This window comes from Cryptomeria japonica, chromosome 8, assembly GCF_030272615.1.
Source record: "Cryptomeria japonica chromosome 8, Sugi_1.0, whole genome shotgun sequence".
NCBI classification, from domain to species: domain Eukaryota; kingdom Viridiplantae; phylum Streptophyta; class Pinopsida; order Cupressales; family Cupressaceae; genus Cryptomeria; species Cryptomeria japonica.
Window position 1 is genome coordinate 659,640,514 of NC_081412.1, and position 27,511 is coordinate 659,668,024.

Here is a 27,511-nt window from a genome sequence, read left to right on the forward strand (position 1 = left end):
CGAGTTTGACTATTATTTTGTGGTAGTGTCATAATTGGTAATATCCTTTGTGTGGGTGTCGAATGATGATTCGTGTTTGACCATGGTTGGTCAGGTCTCTGGTTAGAGTACCGTCAGTAAGTGTACCCCTTTTGAGTCATGTTTGACCAAATGGATGTTCCCTCCTTTTTAAACTCCGTTCGTCTGACCATGTGTATTCCTTGGTTTTTGAGTTCGTCTGAGTTTAGTCTAGTGCCGTATGGGAAAGTGGCTTTCGATTGGGAGCCGCGACCATAGTGGTTGCTGGGTAACCCTTCGAGAGTGAGTCTAATAAGTGATAACCTAACAGTAGATTAGGATGTTAATCTCTAAGTAAGATAATTGTGCCTCACACATGGGATGAGTGCTAACACAGTCTTGACATGCTATGAGAAGGCCTGAAATGGCGAACCATCATCCTTGTCTTCACAAGAGGATGTGTGGGTCCACATGAGGCTTGGATGGGCCAGAGGTTCGGATTAGGTTGCTAGGGTAACCCAGTGTATGGGGCCGGAACCTATGAAGACCTACCAGGGTAGCCATACCAGGTTGTGTGATGACACTTGTTCCTACATTCTCATGGGTGTTGTTGTATGGTCTTGATAGAAGCACCTTTTGTGGAGTCGTCCTGTGATTTATGCCCTTGTGAGTATCGGTTTTATGTTAGACCTTGGGTGGTGATGACTCAGTTTTGTGAATGCTCAAATGGACCTTTGTATTAGCTTTGATTATGTTCAGCTGGATCCTTTTCTTTTCAGGGATCGTTTATGTATTTATTGACCGATGTGGTCGTTTGTATATTGATTATGTTTCGCCTTGATGGCTGGATTGTAAATGGTATAACCTCTTGTATACTTAACTTTATTAATTATCAGAGGGGTCTTGCAGTTGAGTAGACCCGGAGATGTAGCCCTTTAGGGGTGAACTCCGAGATCATCTTGGTGTTATGTGATGCTTTTATTTCTTATTTCATGTTTAGTGTTAGCATGTATGAATGCCATTTTGATCGAATGCATAAGTGGTTTAGATGAGATTTATCGTAGATGCATGTATGCAATCATCTTTTAAAATGCAGTAAATTGGATCGTGAAAGAATGTAACTTAGAGTAATGGAATATATTCAGTTGTTGTTAAGGAAATTAAGTATGCATGAAAAGATCTCATATGTTTATGATGAAATTCTAGTGTGTTAAAATATTAGATGCATGGCTTATATTTCAATGAAAAGTATGAATGATGGGTATGAATAAATCTTAATGGATGAACCTTATCTTGTGAATTATATTTCCATCTTTTGAAAGAAATTATCCTTGATTAAGAATTATCTCGTTATTAAGATAATCGGCTTATTGGATTAATTGTGTGAGTTAAGTGAATTGTGAAATTTAAGTAATCTCGTTGGGAAACTCTTTAGGTGTTAGTTGATGTCTTCCACTATGTAATCTCATCTTTGATATCTTGTTGTATCTTAATGTGGTGTAACTTTAAAAAAAATAAAATAATTATTGCACTCCATTCTTGAGTTATAGCTTAATCCCTTCAGGGTTTCCTGGCGGGGCATTACAGAAGAGGTATGTTTAATTTCTCAAATTGAACCAGCATCAGTTAATGAGGCATGTGTAGATAAACATTGGATTAAAGCTATCGAAGATGAATTGGAACAAATTGAAAAGAATAACACATGGACATTGGTTCCCTGGCCTAAACAAAAAAATGTAATTGGAACTAAATGGGTATTCAGAAATAAACTCAATAAAGATGGTAAGGTAATCAGAAACAAAGCAAGATTAGTGTGTAAGGGATATTCAAAGAAAGAATGAATTGATTATAATGAAACCTTTGCACCGGTAGCTAGAATTGAGGCAGTTAGATTATTCTTAGCTTTTGCAGCACACAAGAACTATAAAGTATATCAAATGGATGTTAAATGTGCATTTCTAAATAGTGATCTTGAAGAGGAAGTTTACATTGAACAACTTGATGGATTTTCTTTGACAAATGACAAAGATATGGTTTGCAGGTTAAGGAAAGCTTTATATGGACTAAAGCAAGCTCCTAGAGCTTGGTATGCTAGATTGGACAAATATCTTTTGAAGATTGGTTACACTAAAGGTAATGATGACAACAATCTATATTACAAAGTGGCTAATGATGACATCTTGGTTATAGAAGATTTTGTTGATGATATAATTCTTGGAGGAGAAGATGAATTGTGTAAAGACTTTTCTAAAAAGATGCAGGAAGAATTTGAAATGTCTATGATTGGGGAGATAAAATTCTTTTTAGGATTGCAAATTTCACAAACTGATAAAGGTATATTCATATGTCAATCAAAGTACTTGAAAGAATTACTAAAGAAATTTGGCATGGAAAACTCTATACCGGTAAGTACACCTATGACGACAACTGATAAACTATCTTTGAAGGATGAATCAGCACCTACTAATCCAACAAGGTACAAATCTATGATTAGAGGTTTACTGTATTTGACACAAACAAGAACTGATATTATGAATGCAGTATGTATTGTTTCAAGATTTCAGAGTAATCCTAAATAAAATCATGAATCAGTAGTGAAAAGGATTTTTCGGTATCTACAAGGCACAACAAATCCTGGTTTATGGTATCCTAGAGATGAAAAATTTGATTTATGTGCATACACAGATGCTAATTGGGCAGGAGATGTAGATGACAGAAAGAGCACCACCGGCGGAGCATTCTTTTTTGGTAGCAGATTGATTTCTTGGTTGAGCAAGAAACAGAGTTGCACATCTTTATCAACAACAGAATCAAAATATGTTGCAATAGCAACTAATTGCACCCATGTATTATGGATTAAGCAAATGTTCAAGGATATAAAGGTAAAATGCAAGGAACCTATAACTATTTACTATGATAATATGCCAGCAATTGATATATCTAAGAATCCGGTATTTCACTCAAAAACTAAACATTTTTCTATCAAATTCAATTTTCTAAAAGAGAATTTTGAAGTCAAAGAAGTGAAATTGGTTTATGTGAATACTAAAGAGCAGAGTGCAGATATTTTTACTAAGCCTTTGACTAAGGAAACTTTTGAGTATCTCAGAGAGTAGCTTGGGGTTATACCCCCATCGGTAGAGACCTAGACAATTGATGTTTGTCATCAACTGGCAGATTTAACAGAGAAATCTTTTTTTCGATTTTGATGAGGAGAGCTACTTCTCAGGGGGAGTAGTTGGATAAATTGATAAGTTGGTATTTTGTTTGAAACTGGTTTTTGTATTGCTTTGGCATTTGATGTCAAAGGGGGAGAGATATCTATGGAAAAACACATCATCTTTTGGGGAGAGATTATTCATTGGGGGGGAGATTGTTACTCTCTGTATCTGTATTTTGATTTTTGGTTAATGATCTCTTTGGGAGATTGTTGGTTTTTGGTTTTGGGCATTTCTGCTTTGGCACTTAGATGGTTTTTCTATCTTGTGTTGCCATCAATGCCAAAGGGGGAAATTGTTGGTATTTTGGATGTGTTGCACTGGTTTTGTCATTGATGTCAACACTTGTCAACACTTATCAGCACTTGGAGATTCTTGGTTATGTTCACCGGCACTTGGAATCTTTTCTCCCTACAAAGATTCTTTTCTTCCTTTTCAGCATGCCAATGCTCATGCAAGGATGCATTCTCTTATTTGATCTTAGCAATCACATGATATATTTCTTTGATAATATCTTCAGTTGTCCTCCTGGCTTCCAACTCTTCACTCATGCAGATAGTTAAGCTTTCTAACTCTCTTCTTAGATTTAGCTTTTCACCATTCATTTTTTCAACTTCTTCAGCTAAAGCATCAATATTAGCTTCATCTAAAGAATTGTTGTGAGATATCTCTAGCAGTTGTTCAGTCAGCTCTCTCCTTTTGACTTATGAAGCCTTAAATCTAACCCTTAGGGTTTCAGGCTCATCCTTAGTAGCTTCAAGTACTCTTTCCCTCTCAAAGTAGCTCATATCCCCCATGGTGGCTTTAGGGTTTCCTTCCAAGTGATTAAGTCTTAAAGAAGTTAGGCTCTGATACCAATTGATAGACTTTAAAAGCACTGAGAGGGGCAGGTGAATCAGTGATAGCAAAAACAGAACTACTTTACATACTGACTAGTTGAGATACTTAATAAGTTTGCCAATCACTATGTATGAAATCCAAAATTATATTAAAGCATCCACAATAAGTAAAACATCCACCATAATACAAGTGTTTATACGTGGAAAACCCAAATGGGAAAACCATGATGAGATGAGACTCACAAGTTAACTATCTACAGAAATAGATAACTGATCGGTCAAGATCTACAAAAGTTGCTCTGCTAGGAACGAATCCTGTTAAAGATCCCAAAGCTCTGTAAGGAGCTATACCTTGTTAAAGGTAGTACCTTGTTAAGAGTAACTTGGGTAGAGGATTTCTAAATCCAAACTAATGGATCACCTGGTTAGAGAATTTGTACAATGAAGCTTGTTAGAGCTTACCCGCTTAGGGGATTTTACTGTTATAGTGATAAGAAAACAATAGGTGTGTGATCTAATAGTAGCACGACTTGCTTGAATAGATCCTCTTCTTCTTGTTCACAACTGCATCACCAACATATTCAACAATACCTTCAACTTCTACTTTGTATCATGTTACTCTCTTCATATATATTGTTCTTGAATCATAATGTCATTATATAGACACTAGATTTCATGTTGGCTTAGAAATTGTATCACAATTTCCTAGGTGCGGTGTATCTAGAAAATCAAAACATAACTCATCACAATTTACCGCCAAAAATATCAGTTAAGGATATCTCATCACAACCGGTGATAACTCATCACACAATCAATGAATAATACCAGTTGAAGCACTGATACCAGTTAGAGTTAACCAATTCAACATATAACTGATTGTCCTCCATTGCCTCTTTGATGGTCTTCGTTGTATCTTCGAGTTGGTGTCAAGTTATTCCTGCCTATACCGGTTGTCAACATATACTGGTTTGACACTCTCTAAACCATCATAAACTAAACTACCAATACCGGTTGTGATATAAGTAATTATGAAGTAATACCATTAGACAATGTGAACATATGTGTGTGTATACATGTTCCATCAATGAAAACACATGAAGTCATCTATTACAATCATAATCAAGCCAAAAACTTTGTCTCATTCACTTCTGCCTCCTTGTGTCTTTGTTGCTCACTTGCCAACTCAAACTCTACCGGTTGTTCATCTGATAGGCTCTGCACTTGACTACTGGTTACTTAGTTTATCGGTTTATCTCTTCTTTGTTCTGTGTCTACCAGATCTTCTCTGCTAAATACACTCACAACTGTTTCAATCTAGGTTTCCTTCTTACTTGTTTGAACACCACCGGTTCCCCTCTACACTTATCCTCTTTTGCTTCTTACCAGTTACTAGGGATTCTACTGGTTTAGCTCACAGTCAAACCCTCTTACTGGTTTAATCACTCTTTCCAACTCACTACTTCAGATGCTCAGATACTTGACTCTTCTCAGTCTGATCAATTCTCTACTTTGCTCAGGATCACTCCACCAACCGACATCTCTCTCTTATGTAGCATCAATCCATCAGGTAGTCTTCGGTCTACATACTTATAGCCAGGTTTCCCACCAAACACGGATTAAAAACTTGGCATGATTAGGGTTCCTCTCCATCGATCATGAGGCATAGCATATCCAGTTGAATCTCATCAGATTTGATCTTTGAGATAGTTGTCTACACATCACCATCATTAACGTGCCTTTCAGTGCACGTTTTCTAACCTTAGCGACCTACATTTAATATATCGGCTCATGTCTTGGTCAATCAGCATAAATGGTTCGGTGGTCTATTTCACCAACTCAACCTATACCCAGACATCTTGCATCAATCAGTGCACGCCATGGATCACCTCTATTTGTCCTGCATCAAGCCACAACCGTTCTACTACTCGACCCGTAACAGTCACAGTCAACATTTAATATCAACCAAACGCCAACTACTTCACCAACACAGTGCTTCATCGACCTCTGCATGCTTGCCACTTCAACTACACTTGGCATTATTGTCGTTATCCACCTCAGCTAGACCTATGTGTCGATTAAGATAGGATGACCGACCAATCAACACACAACTAGTCCTTCTTGCCTACTGGTTCTTTAACCTTGTCAGTATATCTCACCTTGTCGGTTAACCATCTTGTCTACACTTCTCTTCATTAGGTGAGAGCCTTTTACCTTTGCCACTTTGATCTCTCATCGGTTGATGCAGCATTCAATGTATCGATAGAAATACTTACGAGTGGACAACTCTCTTTCCTGCACACCGGTGATACCCTTGATGACATCATGCCATCTATCTCCATCTGTTGTGCATCTGGGGCAACACCGCTCACCATCTGCATTCTGGTAACTCCATATTTGTAATTGAAGACTCACTTGCATCCTTCTTCATTTGATCAGTTCTCGTCTCAACTAGTTTGTCAAGGTGGCAGAGTCATTTGTGTAAGTGACAAACCCATCACTTTTCATCTGTCTTGGCAGCTTATTACATCTTCTTGGCTGATCCAATGCATATCTCTAGTTTTACATACCAAAGGCTTCGTCGACATAAGTGGATGAATAGTAAGACTCAATCTGCCTGTCACCAGTGGGAGTGGATCCTTGTCATCTCATTTTGCTTCTAGCATTGCACTGGCATTCCTTAGCTGACATTGAGCATAAACATCTTCAATCAAGCACACATGATCTGGTTGAGCACACCCACTGTCAATCTTCTCTTCATCCGATGGGAGTCTTGCAGATTTACATCCAACAACATACCGGTGGCTTGCGCATACTTTACCTCCTGTGTTGATGTGATTCTTGTAACATTCTGTCTCTTCATCACAATCAACATCACAGCATCTTGCTCTCTTATTGATGTCATGTTTTCATACCGGTTTCATGCATTACCTATTTGCACACTGGGCAGATGCTTGCCAGTTGGTAACCATACACTATCAACACATCACTTACCAGTTGACATCCTCTCCTTACCCGTAAAAGGCTATACCGGTAACCTGCTATATTATTTGACAAAAATCACACCATTTCCGATATACAACAATGACAATACTGCTCATCAATCTCCCATACCGGTTGCCATCCTATACCGGTTGACATCAATGACAACACAATGCCAACAATTGCAACACAAAATCCCTTACATGTCTCCAAAAATTAAACTTTACAATGCAAGTATTCTTTAAATTTGGCAAATTCAATAAATAAAAACAAACAAACCAAAAAATGCTTCTCATGAAAAGCATCATCCCAAAGTCAAAATCTCATTTGAGATGATAGAATTTCCTCCATCTTTGAGTGCCACCAACCTCCAAAATGACCCTATTACACATTATCCAATTGATGTCTTAGATGACCTTTTTTAGGCCTCATCGAATGTTGCAAAACTAGTCCCAATTATAACAGTTTAAGACACCAATTGTATGAAGTTAAATTACTTGATTAACACATCTTAAAACTGTTATAAAACTAATTTGAGTTGTGTCTTCTCTTGCAAAACAACTTACCTCCCCGTTATCACTAATAGGGGATGCATGCAAATGACTATATAGCCATTTATGAGTCCTCATATGTTTCAATCAAATAATTATTCCACTCTTGATTAGATTATCTGATTGGTCCTATCCTCTTTCCCTATAGATTTAATCCACCTAACATATTGTGATTTTCCTATATTTCTTATAGGCATCTTATAAATCCATTCAACATCTCTTTAGTGTATTACTTGTGAACCCTTTCACATTTAATCTATAGTAGTTCACATTATTTCCCTTGGTTGGTTACACTTGATATTCTCTAATCTAACTAATAAAAAACAAACTCAACAAATGCAAAGTGATGCACTTCATATGGGCAATAAGTAGAGATATCCTGCATAAGATATCCTTACACAACCACTTCCCCACATTTCATTGTTTACATGCTGCATATAGAGATGTCCTTGCATAAGATATCTCTACATCGTGAAATGGGTGAAAGGTGAGATATCCTTTGATAAGATATCACTGCACAAACATTGGCTTTCAAAACAAATATGTTGAACTCCTATGCATAACAAAATGTGGGTCTTTTAAAAAGGAACATAGTGCATAGGTACGGTGCACAGAAGAGGCACAGCAGGCAAGACATTACTCAATGATTTAGAAGCCAAGACAAATGCCTGTACTTACGATATTCATCTTTGTTCTAGATCTTAAACCTCTACTCTTTCCCTCAGTTTGTGTAGCAAACAAACTCCTTATGCTAAGATTAAAACGGTGAGGCTCAAGATTTTCTACCGTCCTCTCTACATGCAGCATGGAAACAATGAATGATTTATCACACTAGGCCTTGGATCATTAAACGATGAAGCTATACTATTAGAAAGGATCACGATGTACTAAGCATCGGACTCTCAACCAATAAGAACATCCTTCTCTTCTCAGTCTTTATTTATTCATAAATTTTCAAACTAAAAATATGTTTAGATGATTTATTTTATATTATTTTATTATAAAAAAAATCAAAACTAATATGAAAAACTTGCCTAATATGTCGTCCTCGTCTTTATTACGACCAAACTCCTTTAAGAGGTCGTGAATGCGAATTTCAGGTTCAATTTCTTCAATGAAAGCGTTCTCACATAGATCCACAACCTGAGGCCACAATAAAAATTCGTGAATTAAGCGTTGAGAGGTCTTTCAATAAAAACTCCAGTCACAGACTAAATAAAGCTTAGAAGAAATAAATCGACTCACTGTTTTCTTAATATACTTGATCTCTACGTTGCAATTTCTTGCTAGCCACTGAAGAGCTTCTTCGGTAGGCATACTGGGTGGCATATGTCTAGTTAGAAGAATGAATATGATGCGGCATTTGTACTCCATGCAATCGAAAACTTTGTCCAGCACAACAAACACGTCGTTTGAACCATCGCCAGCTCCATCAGCAGCCCAATTTAAGAAAAGACTAGACAGATTGCGGAACAATTGTCCGCCAAAAGCTTTCAAAGCTAACGGATGAAATTGAACATATCCTCTCTCGTCTTTGAATGAACATTTCTTTGCACACTTCAAAGCAAAATCTTTGTTCTCTAGTTTTGCTGAAAATCCTGACGTCCGGGAAGGCTTCCTTTCCCACAATATGGCTATGACCTCTGTCTCTTGAAGACTTGGAACATGCATGCATGACTTCCAGTCAATTTCGAAATACTTTTCTAGAACATGTAGCCTTCGTGAGCTCAAAAGGATGCAGCTGTCTTTTCCAAAGTCTGTTCCAAGATAATATTTCACTTCCTCTATGTTTTGGTCGGTCACATTGTCGAGAACCAACAATACCCTTTGGCCCTTTGCTAATGTACTGAATAAATTATATGCCTGTAAATTATTTTAAAATAAATACAAGAGTTACACATCTTCTGATATTTATTTTTTTTCTATAAGGAAAGAGAATTCTCTTGGGAAATGAAGAACTTCTTCCAAACGAAATAAAAAATATATGAAATTGCTCACAACGCTTTGATTTGGCATTGCCGATTCAGTGAGATGCTGCAGGGCAAGTTTTATCCTCTCCGATGTACTACCTCCACCAAATTCCAAATAGCATACCTTTCCATCGAAAATACTTAAACTACGTTGACAGAAAGCCTTGGAAAGTGCAGTTTTCCCCTGGCCTGGCATTCCATATAATCCCGCAATGCGGATTCCTTTTTCATTTGGATTAACAGTTTTAAAGAAATCTGCAACTACCTGCAACCAATAATTATAATTAATATACATCTATATGTATGAGAATAAACAAGAAAACGAATAAGTTACAGGAAGTGAGCAAGGATGTTTAACCTGGCACATGCGCTCTTCTCCTTGCATGGGAGGGACACGATACCTTGGTGAGAGTGGAATTACGAGAGAGATATTTTCCACAATGTCTGGGGAAGCTACACACAAACATTAGTGAAGCTAAGTTAGCACACACTTCGTTGTCCACGTTTCACTGTGGTGTGTATTTATTATAAATAAATCACGAAGTGCTATCGAATGCTTTAAATGTACAAATAGGAATAGAAACTATTGCAACAACAGAATCCGCCACCTCAGGAAAAACCCCATGCAAAGGACCAGCAGGGAGACCTTGAGAAAGGAAATCTTCACCAGAAAGCTCCAAATCGACCACCAGATCACACGCAAGAGACAAAAGTGGGAGACTACCATTTGTGATGGGGGGCCCGGCGGGAGAACGGGAGAGTACCATCATAATGTTTTGTCAAAAAAATTGTTTTTAATAAATCAGCGTATTTGAAAGGATCCCAAAGCACAGAACAACCAAACCAAAATCAATTCCGAAACAACGGAACAGGACAACCAGCCAAATAAAATAGTAGAGATGGAACAGATTAAGACACATCCAACTTAGAATCTGAATTATGAGACTGTTTATCTAACAATAATCAGAAAGCAGAACAATAGACTAAAAGCAGAGCATCAGAAATAATGTATACAAACAGAGGAACTCAATAATTTATTGATCTAGTAATGTATATTTATACAGCAGTTAAACAACTTTCCTAAGTATCTGCTAAGAAGACTGACAGCAAACTATTGAAGATTGACATGAAAGACAACACACTGATGATGATGGATAGGTAACCATAGAGTTTGGATATAAATTGACTATTGCTATCAATTAACTAAAGATGCAAGACACATACGCACAATTATGTTTGACTTATTCTAACAACTCCCCCTTCAGGAATAACAGAAATTTGACCGATCCTGACATATCTTTACAAATTACAAACTTTGTTTTTTCCAATGGCTTAGCGAATACATCAGCCACGCTGTCATTGGTGTTACAATATTGTACCACAATCTCTTGAAACTAAACCTTTTCTCTTTCACAATGATGCTGAGTTTCAATGTGTTTTGATCTTTGTATGATAAATTGGGTTGTTTGCAAGCTTGATTGTACATTGATTGTCACACTTGATTGGAGTTGGTTGTTCTTGCTTTTGTTCCATATCCTCAAGAATTATCGTAAGCACTGCACAATGCTTTGTACTCAGCTTCCATAGATGATAATGAAATAGTTGGTAGCTTCTTGCTGCTTCAAGAAACAACACCTAATACTATGTTGAATGCATAACCAATTGTTGACTTATGATCATCTAGATCACTTACCTAATCAGAATCTGAATGACCTATCAACTCAACATTAAAATGGTTAGTATATTCAATGCCAAAGTTTACGGCACCCTACAAGTATCAAATTCATTGCTACTTTCCAATGAACCTCAAGAGGGTTAGCCATGAAAATGCTAAGTATGCTGACTGAATATTCAATATCAGGCCTTGTAGTGGTCAATTAGTTCAAACTTTCCACCATCTGCCTATACAAAGTCACACTGACTTCTGAATTATTATTACTTTCATCAATCAAATCTATAGTGTTTCCTATTATGATTAAGTCATCCACATACAATGAAATTAAAACAACATTCTCATATTCATCATTTTTTACATACAAGTTTGGATCAATTTTACTCTTGTTATACCCTTGTTGAAAGAAAAATTTATCAAGTTTTTCATACCATGATCTTGGTGCTTGACTGAGACCATATAATGCTTTCCTCCATAACAAATGTTTTCTTCCCTTCTTTACAAAGCATTCAAGTTGAACAAGATAAATTTCTTCCTTTAAATCACCATTTAAAAATACTGACTTAACATCCATTTGATGAAGATCCCAATTAAACTTAGTAGCAAGTGTAATCAAACGTCTAATAGTATTCATTTGATCTACTAGTGCAAAAGTATCTATAATCTATTCCTTCCTTTTGTGGATACACTTTTGCAACTAATCTAGCTTTGAATTTGTCAATAGTACCATCATCTTTTAACTTACTCTTCAACAACCATTTAGAGCCTATAGGAATTTTATTTGCAGGTAATTCAACTAATTCCCAAGTGTCATTATCCATAACTAAGTCATATTCTTCTTACAATGAATTCATCCATTCCTTGTGATTCTTAGCTTCTTCAAAGTTATGAGGTTCATCTACACTCATTACTTGAGCCATTAAAGCATGGTCATTTTGTCGGCAATATTGATTATGTGTTGTCATTGATGTCAACACTGTATCCCGGTTGGTTCCTAGTCCCGGTTGGACCTTGTTTTGGCTGATTCTGATCCAGTATGATCAGATCCTTGGATTCGGTTTTGGATGGTTATTCAGGATGCTTGCATGCTTGTCATATTCAGTTGGTTATTGATTTGGTTCTCCAGAAGCTATCGTTTATGTTCTCAGTTGATATTTCTTGATACCGGTTAGCTTTACCGGTCGGCGATATTTGATGATTTGGTTAAGTGATTTTGGTCCGTCTTATGGAAATGATTTCTAATGTGTTGAAGGATCTTCTTGATCGTGTCCCAATTGTTTGGTGGATTTGCATTGGCCGGCGTGCTGATTTGGTGGTCCCATTTAGATCCGGTTGGTTATTCTGTGTTATTGCAATGAGGATTTCTACCGGTTGGTGAAACATGTTAGAATTTAGTCTTTGCGTGATTTCAGACCGATATAATTATTTGGGAATTTGAATTAGGTAAATGCTATGTAATGTAAATCATAATATTGGTCCGATGGTATCATGTGATGTATTTTTTGTAATTATAGGTTTTTGGGTTTAGGGCCTAGTCGACCTTGTTATCAAGGGTGATGATCTGTATTTATAGGTGACTTATTCATGTAATTTGGTATCCGATAGTTAAGTCTACATTATCAGAGAAAGGTTTATGTACAAATAAGGTTAGATCATTCAGTGAAGGTTGTGAAAGATTTGGTGTTGCAGGGCAAACATCTGTGCTTAACCGGAACTGTATCAAGCATTAGGAGATGCTACTTTCACAACTCATTTTCTCTACATTGTAATCTGATGTTTTTGTAAGACAGTGAGACTTCCCTTTTGTGATGAGCAGTGAGTTCTAGGCGGTTGGCCTGATTGCAAGTGCAATCCCCATTGTAATTATTTCACATATTGTTGCAGAAGTATTATCTGACTGTGGGTAGGGTTTCCCATCGTGGCTTTTCCCTTTACCAGGTTTTCCACGTCAAAAATATTGGTGTTGTGTATATTGTGCTTTCATGTTTTAACTTTCACTATGTTGTTCTTATCTTGCTCCGGTAAAAGGTTTATAATTTGCATTAACTGCTTGACTTGTGGAAAACTGATTCACCCCCACCCTCCCTCTCAGTTTTCCTCCAGTATCAGAACATGTTAAATGTATATCAGATGGATGTTAAATGTGCAACAAATTGTACTTAGATTTTATGGATGAAACAGATGTTGAAGGATGTAAGGGTAAGTTATGATGAGCCTATTGTTATTCACTGTGGTAATACTGTTGCTATTGATATGTCAAAAAATCTGGTATTTCATTCCAAGTCAAAACACCTTTCTATAAAGTATAATTCCTTAAAGGAAAAGGTTGAAGCAAAGGAAGTCAGATTGGTTTATGTGCCTACTAAGGAACAGATTGCAGATATTCTAACAAAACCATTGCCTAAAGATACTTTTGAATATCTCAAAGATCAGTTGGGAGTCACCACCACTCCGACAGATACTAAGAGATGCAGGGATGCATCAATCAGGTGAGCTTATGAGACATATTTCCTGATTCGGATTGATCGGATGATGTTGCTTCTCAAAGGGAGTAGTCAGCTGTCTGGTTCAGTATTTTGGTTTGGCATCAGCCCTTTGTTAATGATGTCAAAGGGGGAGATAGTATTCATGTGAAAAACTGATAATCTTAGGGGGAGAGATATTTTGTTGGTTTTTGCAGTTTTGGGGAGAATGTTGGCATCATAATAAAATTACCCTAATTTTTTAATTTAAATTAATATTGTGCATTTCCCAATTTTCCATTAATTATTCCAATTGTCAAACTTTCAACATTGGCTCTAATTATAAATTCAAATTTCAAAATTAAGACATCATTTTCACAAGACCCTAATTTTAAATTTAATTTATTGTGGATCATTTCAAATTTAAATTTTAAAATTAAGTGGTTAATTATAAGAGCCTTAATGTTTAAATTCAACATTTCATCTAATTTTTAAATTAAGTGGTTCTTTTTACAAGGCCCTAATTTTAAATTTTCCTTTAGATCACTTTCAATTCAATTTTTTTAAAATTAAGAGGTTATTTTTAGCCCTAATTTTTAATTTGAATTTCTATCTCCAAGTGGGTAATTATAATTTTAAATTCAAAGGTTGTTTAAGGAAAGCCCTAATTTTAAAATTAAATTTCCTAAGGGATTCTGTCTTTTTAATCAATTTGTTCATTTAATTGAGTAATCATTTTTCATAGAATTTTGCATTATTCAATTATTTTGCAACTTGGTTTCCAAAATTCAAAATTCAAATTTCAAATTTCCAATTTCCCTCCCTTATTGCATGAGTTTTACTACTATTACTCCAACTTATAATATACCCATGATAATAATTTGTAGTATTAAATATTCTCAATTTTTAATTACCGACAAGATGGAGCCTAATTTGGATAAATTTTTCAATGAGGATATTGGTGGTTCTTTCAATCCTACAAATATGTCCTTTTATCCTCATTCTTTAGATAATTATCATGATGTGGAGGAATCACTAGCTAAGGTTTTCGTTGACCAATTAGAAAAGATTGACAAGCAATTTGAAAATCTTCAACAATGGATGAGTCAACAATACCTGGAAAGTAAAGCACGCCCATTGATTGAAGGATTAAAAAGAATGGTTCAAAGTGATAAACTTGGTGTTGATATCTTGCGCAGTATTACTCATATTATTGATTCTAGTATTATGCCCATGAAGAGTTGTGCTGAATCCCTAAGTTATACACAACCTCCTAGTCAAGTTAATCATTCCATTCCTTTGACTACTCCTATGGCTAGTATTCCCACATTTACATCAAACATCATGGCTACCTCTACACAAAATGTCATACCTACGAATGTTAGTCAAAGGGGGAAACTCCTCTTCTTTCATTCCTCCTACCATGACTCTTCCATTTGTTACCCAATCCTCTACCATACCTAACTATGATAATGTTCCCCATCCTTATTCTCAACCCTCGCCTTCCTATAAAAATATCCCTCCTTATTCTCAACCCGTTCCTTCATCAAATAATGTTACTCCTCCTTCTCAATCCAACATGTCTAATTTCAATCCTTCTACTAAAGCTACCATCAATAGTCTAGCCCAAACAGTTTCTTCCTTGCAATAACAAATAGCTTCTATGAATCAATCTAAGTAAAATTAACCCACATTTGATGTAGGGAGCCCATTATCCAATGACAGTGTCCGAGTTGTCCATCCTAAACATGTGGAAGTCCCTCAATTGGAGCTTTATAATAGAAAAGGTGATCCTTTGACTCATGTTAAAACATTCCAAACTTTGTGTAGTGACTTTGCTCATGACCAAAGATTGTTGGCTAAATTGTTTACTAGAACATTAAGGGATAAAGCTTTATAATGGTATTGTTCTTTGCCTCCTTATTTTATTCCTTCTTTTCAACAATTGACTAATGCTTTTATTCAATAATTTCACAATAATATTGGTCCTAAGATCACTTCAACTGATTTAATGCATTTTAAGAAAGGTGTGAATGAAAAAGTGACTAATTTTATTGGTAGGTATAAGCATTTGTATTCTCAAATTTCTTTTCTTGTGCCTATTCAAAATATTTTTCTTGCTAATTTACAAAAAGATATTAGGGATAAACTTCTCTTTTCGGAGTTTAATTCCTCTACGTAGTTGTGCGTAGTACTTCACAACTATCATCTTACCGTGGGTCAATTGAAACAATCATTCTCTTCAATGGCTCCGAGTGATAAGGGTGAAAGTTCTCAACAACCTTGTGTAAATTTCAAACTGAATAAGGGATTCATCAAATTCAATGACAACAACAAAACTCAAGTGGTAGCTGTGACAGGTGTGCCTCCTTTGTCCAAATACTTCATAAAAGAATTCACTTCTCTTAATGAATCTTTGCATAGTATTATGACAGAATTGTTACAAAGGAATTTGTTGAAACTTCCCCCTATCAAACCAATTGATACATCTAAGACATCATCACCTTACTTTGATCCCAAAGCCTTTTGCCAATACTATCGTCAACCTGGTCATGACACTGAAAAGTGCTATTCTTGGAGAAGTGAGATTCAAGATCTGATTGATAACAATACAATTTGTGTGGTAGGTGTGAATGTTAAAGGAAATAAATCAGTAGCTCCTCCTTATCAAAGTCTTTTAATTTTCACTGATCCTTTACCTTCTCATTCCACTAATGTGATTGAGATTGATCGGCTTTGCTTCTATCCCAATGATGTTGGCCTTAAGTCTAATAATGTAGTGAACCTTATAGATGAAAAAGAACCTCCTAAGGAACTGTGCTTTACATTTGATCCTAGTGAGACATTTGAAGCACCTGAAGGCCCATTATATATAACTACAAAATCAAAGGCATACCTTCTCGAGGAGTGCTTATTGATCCAACTTGCATGGTTAATGTGATAACTAAATAATTTATTTATACTTTGCAATTGCATTAAGTGATATATGATGATACTGATGTAATAGTTTAAGTTTTTGATGGATTCTCTTGTCCTTCTATTGGTTTTATCACACTTCCTATTGATGTTGGCACTAAATGTTTAGTTCAATCACATTACAATTCCTAATGAGATTGAGATAGATGTTCATCCTCCTATTCTAATTCCTTCAACAATCACATTACAATGATCCTTCATATCCTTTTCTTCACAACCCGTCTTTAAGAACTCAAATTTGAGACCTTGATTAGTAATAGCTGAAACTAAAATCATTTTTTTCTTAATTCCTAGGACCTACATTATATTAGAAAATTGCTTTACATATCCATTAGGTAGTTGCACATTTATATCACCATATCCTTTTATGTCATGAGACATATTATCTCCTAAATAGATCTTAGTACCATTATTTTTCTCACAAAAATTTGTAAACCAATTTCTATGACATGACATATGAATTGATGCCCCTGAATCTATAAACCAATTATTCCACTCATCTGTTTCAGCTAAAAGAGCAACATTAGAAATAAACATCTTTAAATCATCAAGGTTATTACTTATCTCATCCTCACAATTCACATAAGTACCTTCATATTTGTTGTTTTTGGACTCGTTATTCTTCTTTTTCCAATATTCATAGGCATAATGCCCAAGTTTGCCACAATAATTATAATTTATGTTTTTCCTTACATTTAATTTGGATGATTCACCTTCTTGATAACTTTTATCCTTTTTATACCTCTGATTTTTGAATTTACCTCCTCCTTTGTTCTTTGACCATTGCTTTCCTTTAGATGGCTTCTTGCCTTTGGCCATCAAAATTGAATCTGCACTTTGAATTATGTTATCCATATGCTTCTTCCTCACTTAATCTTATAGGAGGATACCTGCAAGATTCTCAAAAGAAGGTGGTTTTTTTCTTGCCACCAAACTATTAATAAAGGCATGATAATCACTAACCATTCCATTCAAAGTAATTGTTACTAGATCATTATTAGAGACTTGTTTGCCAATATCAGTTAATTTATCCCTTAATTCCTTAACTCTAAATAAATAATCATGATTTTTTTTCATTTACTTCCCATTTTTCCTTTAAAAACAAAATTATGTTTGTATTTGGAATCTCATACAAACCTTTCAATTTTGTCCATGTATTTTGTCCATGTATTTTTGGGGGATGAATGAATCCTTAACTAACTCACACAAGAGAATCTTATCTTTGGAATCTCTTTTCTCCCAATGGTTTGGCCTCAGTACCATATACAATGCTCCAAACATTGTATCCTTCCATTTAAGTTTGCATCTTGAACTTCCAACTAACATAATTAGAACCATCTAACTTATTTGATTCAATTAGACAAGTATCTAAGAGATTTGCCATATTAAAAAAGACTAAACAACAACAATTTTACTTAACCCTTCAAGGTGTTCTGCCTTCTTTTAGTATTTTTTTCCAACATTGTTAGCTACTCAAATTCTAACTACTTTTATATCACTTCATAGGTAGAGCGGATACCCAAACTGCAAAGTAATCACAAGTCTAAGCACAACCTCTTCTCATCAACAACAGAGAATCGTCTTTTGCTTGGGAATGCCTCTTGGCAAGCAACTTATTCACCTTTGGGCTTTTCTATGATCACTACACCTTTCCTTCCTCTCTTATATAGAACCAACAAGTCCACTTCTATTTTTCTCTCTTCTCAACAAACAATTCTCACACTTTGTTGCAACACTTTTACCAGGGAGACTAATAATTACGAGATTTCAATAGAGGCTTTGATACCAACTCAGAAAATAGAGCAATAGACTAAAAATAGAGTAGCAAAAATCATATTTACAAACATAGGAACTCAATAACTATTTAATTGATACCGAATGCTTATTTATAGAATAGTTAACACAAACAACTTTCCTAAATATTTGCTAAGCAGACGAATAGTAAACTATTGAAGATTGAAATGTTGCTAGGAATGAAAGACAACACATTGATGATGATGGACATGTAACCATAGAGTTTGAATACAAATGGACTATTGTTCTCAACTAACTAAAGATGAAAGACACATATGCACAATTCTATTTGACTTATTCTAACAACAATGTGAATTGAGAAGGTGAAATCTTCTTTCTAAGAATGTCACGAATCGTTTTATTTAATATTGTGTCATTTAAAGATGTAATGTGATTTTAAAATTCAAAATAGATTAGATCATTCATAATCTAGTATGAGGAAATATAATATGCTTTTTACTCCTGCAAATGATATGAAATTCAATATTCTTTTGGGTTTGTCAATGCTAATAAAATTTTGAGTGCAAGTAATGCAGGATGAGGTGAAGGAGGTTGAAGGCGAGAACACGAATCAAGTAGAATTGCTTTTTAACTGAACGACTTCAATAGAAAAGGGAATCTTTCACACACCACATTAGGATTTATAATTTGCATCTTGAAAGTGTGGATGATTTAAATGATCTTATTTGAGTGTTTGTTCAAACTGAAATGATGAAATTGGAATGAGTAGTAGATTGATTTAAATGTTTATATATGTGCATTAATTGCATTATGTGAGTAGTGTTTGAAATAAATATAAGTTGTCTGAGTAATTGTGAAATAGTATGTTTTATGGTTAAAAGAGATAAATGTGTAAATGATTCGAAAATGAATATCGACCCTAGGTTTTTATGTCCTTCTTGTTCAGGTAGGTAAATATATGAAAAGAGTACTTACGAGTTTAAATTTTGTAAATTGAATAATAGTCCAATATATACATAGGAGAAATTTATTCAATTATATACATATATCAATAACCAATTATCGTGAAATTTGACTTCGTCAAATTGTTTTGTCTATTCATATGAAATTTGTCTAATAATAATAATTTCATCTATTTGTAAATATTGAATAATGTATTGTATTTATGAAATTAAACTAAGTAATGAAAATTTGATATATATATATATCAAAGAAAGGGTTTATTAAAAACAAAGTTTAATGTTTAATATTAAAAAAAAGAGTCATTTATTAATAAATTATAAAATAAACCATATTACACATATAATATAATAGATCCCTTTATTAAACATGTTAATAAAACATACCATATTAAATATCACTGTATTAAACATAATAATAATATAAGGTGGTGGGGTGGTCGACCGTTTGAAACAAATGGAAGAGCCACCTTAGTCGGTGTATAAACGAACTCCCTCCACCCATAGTAACCGCTTTGGTCGGTGTAAACAAGTCTTCCTCCACCCTCGGTAGCTGCTGTTAAAGCTTTAAACGCAGGTCAACATGGGAGGCAAAGTCGTTTAGGTGGGCATAGCTTAAGGGAGATACCACCGCCTACCACCTCTACCACTATCAAAACATAAGCAACGTGCAAAACACTCCCTCCATCCACGGTGGTCGTTGTCAAAGCAATCATGCAGCACGATGAAAACTAAAACACTCCCATGACTTGGCATGCAACATCATCTCTGCGGTGGATAAGCTGAAATCGACAGAGTCCATGCAACAATTAAGCTCCAACTGAAACGGTTGGAGGTTTTAAACAATAAGACTCAAAGTTGCCACTTAACAAGGATGATATTTAATCCAACTACTGTGTGGAGAATACAATTACAACCACATAGTGGAACAGTAAATTAGACCCAGAGGATAGCAGCAAACATAGCAACAGATTTGAATAAATAGACGTATGCACACAATCATTTTGTCATTCTTCTCACACGAGATTAGAAGAGCAAATTTCTTGAAGGGAGAGTAAGAATAGTTCGATAGAGAGTTAGAATAGATTGATAGAGAGTTAGAATAGTTTGATAGAGAAGAAGAATAGTTTGAGATAGAAGAAGAATAGTTGGTAGAGAGGAAGAATAGTTGGATAATATCGTGGAGATTGAGCGATAGAGAGATAGTTGGATAGAGATAAGAAAAGTTGGAGAGAAAGAGAGACTTGCGATCAAGGAGTCGAATCATTTGACAAAGAACGGCAAGGTCAAAAGCTCACAATCCACTCTAAGTTTCCAAGAGGTTAGAATCTTTTGTTTATGTTTTATTTTATTCGTTAAATTTGGTATAAAATGTGTAAAAAAGGAAGTTTAGATAATAGATATGTACGTCCAAATGGGTATCGATTATTAATATCATATTTGAAATGCTTTATAAACCATTGTGGAATAAAAGAAAAGAATTTAGCGAAAAGAGGTTGTTAATATCGTACTTTGCACAATAATATTTAGTTTTAATTCTATTTTTAGAATGTGTTTACGTACTTTTGTTTACATATGAGATTAATCTCATACATGTTTAACACCTTCTATTGTATGTACTTTATTTTAGATGAAAGATTGATTTTAAGATTATTTCTTATAAAGGTTTATCGTTTTTATGAAAGATTGTCTTCGAAAGATATATTAGACAAGTAATGATTAGTAAGTGTAGCATCCTAAAATAACGACACTTGCAATTTCGACTGCATTTGGGTCTTCACGATGGCGACGCAACACTGAACCTGGATGGAGACCCCGAGACTTGTTCATGACACCAAAAACTGCATTTCTCAGCACCTTGGCCTGATCCTCCTTGCACCCTGCTGCCCCAGGAGGTGGGACCATGGTGCCCAGCACCCTGGTCCTTCAGGACTAGGGCGCCCAGCGCCCTGGTCCCCCAGGACCATGGCGCCCAGCGCCCTGGTCCCTGGCCCTATTTTGGGCCCGGTCTCTTATGGGGCTTCGGGTCTTTGTGTTTGCAAATTGGAAAATAACATTTCCTGGTCGGCCTAAGGTCAGGAAAATCAGTCTTTTAACCCTAATTGACAAGTATATAAACTACATTTCCTCTCTCAAAAGGGAGGAGGACATATGTGAGCGCGAAAGCGATATTCAAACATTCAAACATTCAAGCATTCAAGCATTCCTTCAAGCAATTGATCATTCTAAGTCTCCATTCAAGGCTAAGTGTTGCATTCAAGACAAGGATTCAACCATTGAAGAGGAGATCACTTACAACACATTACATACTACATGCAATACACCTTCGCATGTAAGAATACAAACATTCTTACAACAAGGTATCAGTACTTGTTTACATTACAAACATTTACATTTACAGCATTCTCATTTCTTGGTTAATTCCAAAACCGGGGTTTGACCTAAAGGCAAACCCCTCATCCCTAACCCCCCAATCGTCCTCTCTTTTCTGTGTGTAGGTTGCAGGTACGCGGCTGTAATTGAAGATCTGGAATCCTTGTGCAGAGACGAACAGATCCACCTTCGTTTCGCGGATTTTTTGGAGGACCGTGTGCACGCCGGGCGCCATTGTCCCGTCAACTTTCGCTCAAATTTGCAGAACAGCACCGTCTCGACATTTTACTGCTAATTCCAGGTCCGCAGCTTCATCCCATATCCCTGTCTCTGTTTATAAGCGAATCTTTCCTACTTTACATGCATTCTTAGTTCAATCATCCTATCTACATTTCTTTACAAAAGAGGGTATCCTTGATGTCTTAACCCTTGAAACTCATTTAGAATCCAATCTTGCATTGCGTGGGATTGGATCTTGTGGGTTTCAACCCCTCTTTTGAATGTAAAGTCCCTCCTAAGTGAAAACCATCAACCCTACTGACTCTCCCTTCTCTCTCCTTGGAGTTGGGGAGGGGAGAACGACTAGGGTTCGATTTTTCCGCATTACATTTTGGTGAACCCGACATGAACATCCTCATTCTGATTATTCATGGTTAGATCTGAAAATTTTGCTTCCTTAATTACATTTCCATGTTTGATCTTTTGCAAATTTTAGAGGTTGATTGCATAAAAACCCTAAAATTTTCTTTTTAGTAATTAAACTTGTGAAATGTTGAAATGTTAATGCTTGTTTTAGATCTACCCTTCTATTGCAAATTATCAATTCATATTTGTGCTTTAATTCTGAAAATTAAGTGGTTAAGTGTCAAAACCCTAATTTTTAGAACCCTCTTGATTCAACCTTTGATTGATAATTTCACTAATCAAAACACTTCCAAATCGGCTGTAACTTTGGATTCCGTAATAAAATCACAATATCTTTTATCCCCGAAAATTTGGAAAAAAGTTGCGAGGACCGTGTGCACCCAGAGCGCCATCGTCCCCGACATTTTTTCTGAAATTTCGGGAGCTAGATCTTACTGTATTTTTCTGCTAAAATCCAGAATTTTGGCTGATTTTATCAATTTTAACACCTTCAAAATTAAAGTCAAAGTTGGTCTAGCGATTGCTTGGATTGAGGCTTATAATCATTTAAATTAAAATTCATATCAAAATTGTGTTTCTTACAGTCCTAAATCTGAAAAGTGTGTTAGCATTCATCCGAAATTTCAGTGTTTTATTCAAATTTTTGCAGTTTGTGACTTTTGAAATTAAGTGTTTAATTGTTACAACTTTGATTTCCACTTTCAAATTCGAATTTTGCATGAAATCGAGTCAACTTTTAAATTTCAAAACTTGCATTGCTTTTAGCATTCCCTCTAAAATCATAAAATTCAAAATTTCAGTTTCCCTCTCTTTTTCAAAATTCAAAATTTGCATTTTTCAACAATCTTGGTAGGGTTCAATTTTGAGATTGCAACTTTAATTTGGCCTATCTACAGATCGTAAAATCACTCAATTTTTTCAGATTAGCTTTAAAATCATCATAACTTTCATCCTTGAAAATTTTGAAAAAAGTTGCGAGGACCGTGTGCACTCCGTTCGCCACGGTCCTGGACATTTTTTCCAAAATTTTGGGAGATTGTCCTGATTGCATTTAACAGCTTAAATCTAGGAGATTGGCTGATTTTATTGAAATTTGCTACCTCTAAAATTCAGAATCTTCTCTCTCTTTAGTGCATGATTTTTACAACAATAAGTCCTACTTACACTATTCCCGTTAGACGAAGCCTTAGAATTAGGTCTTTCCAAGGTTTAATTACTGAGGAGATGGAACCTAATTTGAATGGCCTTTCTAACGAGGACATGGGTAATTCCTCTAATCCTCTTAATGATGAAGAAGCTCTCCATGAGGTTTCTGTAGAACAACTTTCAAAATTGGATAACCAATTTGATGATTTTCGACAATGGATGTCTCAAGAATACCCCGATAGCGAAGCTCTTTCATTAATTGAGGGTCTAAAACGTATGGTTCAAAGTGATAAGAATGGAATTGATATTTTGCGTGGTATTGCACACATTGCGGATTCGAATGTGATGCCTACGAAGAGTTGTGCCGAAACTTTGGGTTATACACAACCTCCTACTCAAGTTAATCATTCTATTCCTTTGACAACTTCTATTGCTAGTAGACCTACTTTTACATCAAACATAATGACTACTTCAACACAAGACATTCCTCCTATGATCACCAGTCATGGGGGCAATCCCTCTTCTTCAATCAACCCTCTTCCTTCATTCAATCCGACTTCTTCATCCGTTCCTTCAATGAGTGTTCCTCTTATATCTCCACAAATGAACATGACGCAAGGGAGCAATTCATTTAACCATTCCATTCCTCCTTGTAGTGTTCCTCCCTTCCAATCATCTCCTATGACTAACTATCATAGTGTCCCACCACCTTACTCTCTACCTTCTTTCAATAACATAACACCTCCATCACAATCTAACACGTCTAATATGAACTCTTTGATTGAAGCGACCATTAACAATCTTGCACAAACTGTCTCTTCTTTACAGCAACAAATTGCCTCTATGAATCAATCTAAGTTTAGTGTGCCCACATTTGATGTTGCGAGACCACTTTCTCTTGACATTGTTCGAGCTATCCCCCCTAAACATGTTGAAATTCCGCATTTGGAGCTTTATAATGGTAAGGGTGATCCTCTAACACATGTTAAGACATTTCAAACAATATGTACTGATTTTGCTTATGACCAAAGATTGCTTGCAAAACTGTTTACTAGAACATTAAGAGATAAAGCCCTACAATGGTATTGCTCGTTGCCTTCCTATTCTATTACTTCTTTCGAACAGCTTGCAAATGCTTTTATTCAACAATTTCAAAACAATATAAGTCCTAAAGTTACTTTGATTGATTTAATGCATTGCAAACAAGGTGTTAAGAAAAAGTGACTGATTTCATTGGTAGATATAAGCATTTGTATGCTCAAATTTCCTTTCCAGTGCCTGACAATGATATTCAAAGAATCTTTATTTCTAATTTACAAAAAGATATTAGAGAAAAACTCCTGTTTTCTAAGTTTACTTCTTTCCAACAGTTGTGCGCAACTCTTCACAATTATCAACTGACTGTGAGTCAAATGGAACAAGCAAATCCTATGGCTCCGAGTGATAAGGGTGATAGTAGTCAACAACCATTTGGGAAGTTTAAACCGAACAGAGAGTCAATTAAATTCAATGAAAACATCATCAACAACCATGTGAATGCAGCATCAGGTGTGCCTCCTATTTCTAAGTTTTTCAGGAAAGAAAGACAGTTTACTCCTTTGAATGAATCATTGCATAGTATTATGAACAAGTTATTGGAACAAAATGTGCTTACTCTTCCTCCTATAAGGCAAATAGATCCTGCAAAGATTAATTCACCCTATTTTGATAACAAATCTTTTTGTCAATTTCATCGTCATCCTGGGCATGATACTGAAAAATGTTTTTCTTTAAAGGGTAAAATTCAAGATTTGATTGATAATAACACTATCTCTGTTTCTGGTGTGAATGATAAAGGCAACACATCTGTAGCTCCTCCTAACCAAAATCTTCAGATTTTTACTGATCCATTGCCTTCTCATACCTCTAATGTGATTGATACTACTGATTCCTCTGTCTCACCTGATGATCTTGTGTCTATGACTCCTAATGTGATTAACTTTGTGGAGCAGCAGAAAATCCCTAAAGAACCTTCCATCACCTTTGATTCCAGTGAAACTATCAAGGCACCTCATGGTCCTTTATATGTAGTTGCAAAAGTCAAGAATACACCTTGCCGTGGAGTGCTTATTGATCCTTCTTGTATGATTAATGTCATTACTGAAGAATTTCTTTTTACTTTGCAATTGAATCAAGTGATCTATGACGAAACAAATGTGGTTGTGAAACTATTTGATGCATTTTCTTCTCCTGCAATTGGTTCTATTACATTACCTATTGAGGTCCATAACAAATCCCTTGATGTGGACTTTGCTATTATTCCATCATCCGAACAATTTTGTGTGAAGCTAGGCTATCCTTGGCTATCTTCCATGAAAGCTATTGCTTCTCCTATCCACAAGTGTTTGAAATTTCCCCATAATGGTGAAGTTGTTACTGTCAATCATAGTCTCTTTAAACCTGCTGAAAGAACTTCTAGTGTTCCTATTGATTACTTTTGGCCTAAACAATTCCAATCTCTTCCTCCGCGAAGTGATCATCTTTTCAAATCTTATCAAAAGTGGAAAAAAGATATGATCCTATCTCTAAATGAACCTAGAACACCCAAACTTGACATTCCTATCGTTCTTGAGAAGGAAGTTCTTCCTTTGAAAGATAAAACTAATGTCTTTCCTCAAGAAGATTCCCAACCCATCCCTATGGATGTGACTATGCCTATGTCTAATAAACTTCCTAAAAGTAGACTTATACCTCCTCGTCATGATAGGCTTGGTCTCCTTCCTAAACCAAATATTCCTCCCTTATATGGAGCAGTTCCTCCTCCTTCCTCTTATGGAGAGAAGAGACTTTCTTCTTCTCCTATTGTTCAACCTAAGAGACCACAACCTAAACACCCAAGTGGTAAGGATGAGAATATTCCTCCTCCTCAATCTCCTCAACTTCCTACTAAGACTAGACGAAATCGTTCTGCACGTGAACGCCGACGAAAGCGTCATCTTAGAGCTCAGGCAACTGCTTCTCAAACTTTGCAATCCCCAAAATCACCTTCAGCCAGTATTATTCCATTTTCTCCTCAGCCGAAAATTGAGCCGAAATCTCCTAAACATAAGATACATGATGGTCTTGATCCTGTGCGAGTTAAAGATCCTATTTTTATAAATCTTGATGATGATATAGCTGAAAATGTTATTCATGATGAAAATGTTACTCCTGTTCATTCTGATAGTGAATATGAATTTGTTGACATTGATAACCATCTATCTAATGAATTTTCTAAAGCACTTATCCTAGCTCCTAGACAAGAACAACGTGGCTCGGAACATGAACACAGCCCTTGTTTGGATCTTGTGATAGCTCCATCTGCTGTGTTGGATGTTCCTCATCTAGCGTGTTTCCTACCTTCTCGAAATATTGATCAGCAAGATCGGGGGGTAGATGACGTGCTAGACTAGTTTCATTAGCATAGCAGATTCTCCCCTCCTCTCTTTTGTTACTTCTTCTATGTGTTATTCTCATTCTTCTATTTGTTGTCCTTAGTGTTGTCTACTTGAGGACGATGCAAAGCATTGAGATCTCTTGGTCTCTCTCATGTTGACTCAAAAGACACATGTGTTCCCTCCTTCTAGCTGACCTTCCTTGATTGGGGAATGAAGAACAATTATGCATACATACATATGATATACATGAATTATCATACAGCATACTAACCCCGAGGAAAGCGAAGTCACCTTGTGCTTTGTGTTTTGTACCTATTATCCTTGGGCTTATCTCACACTTGGGGGCTAAATCCTTGTGATAACGTGCTCCTTTCTCATTTCTTATATGTATCACTACCTTAAAGCAATCACCCCCGGTGAGGTGTGTGCGATTGCTTTAACGTAGGGGGGCATACATCCCGTTCATATCTTTTCAAGATACTTGAAAATTTCTTGACAAATTTAGCTTTGCCTTGAAAATTTTTGATATCTTTCTTGCATGACTCATAGTGAG

General features: G+C 35.8%; 1 protein-coding gene across 2 annotated transcripts in view; it reads right to left on the minus strand.

The window, feature by feature from the left end:
- LOC131052748 (uncharacterized) overlaps positions 1-27,511 on the minus strand; it is a 239,833-nt gene that overhangs the window by 127,015 nt on the left and 85,307 nt on the right. For both annotated transcript variants that reach the window (XM_059209505.1, XM_059209504.1), the window contains exons 7-10: positions 9,913-10,007; positions 9,583-9,819; positions 8,830-9,447; positions 8,619-8,727 (exon numbers count right to left, since the gene is read on the minus strand). In XM_059209505.1, coding sequence (XP_059065488.1) covers positions 8,619-8,727; positions 8,830-9,447; positions 9,583-9,819; positions 9,913-10,007 — 1,059 coding nt within the window. The remainder of the gene's footprint in view (positions 1-8,618; positions 8,728-8,829; positions 9,448-9,582; positions 9,820-9,912; positions 10,008-27,511) is intronic.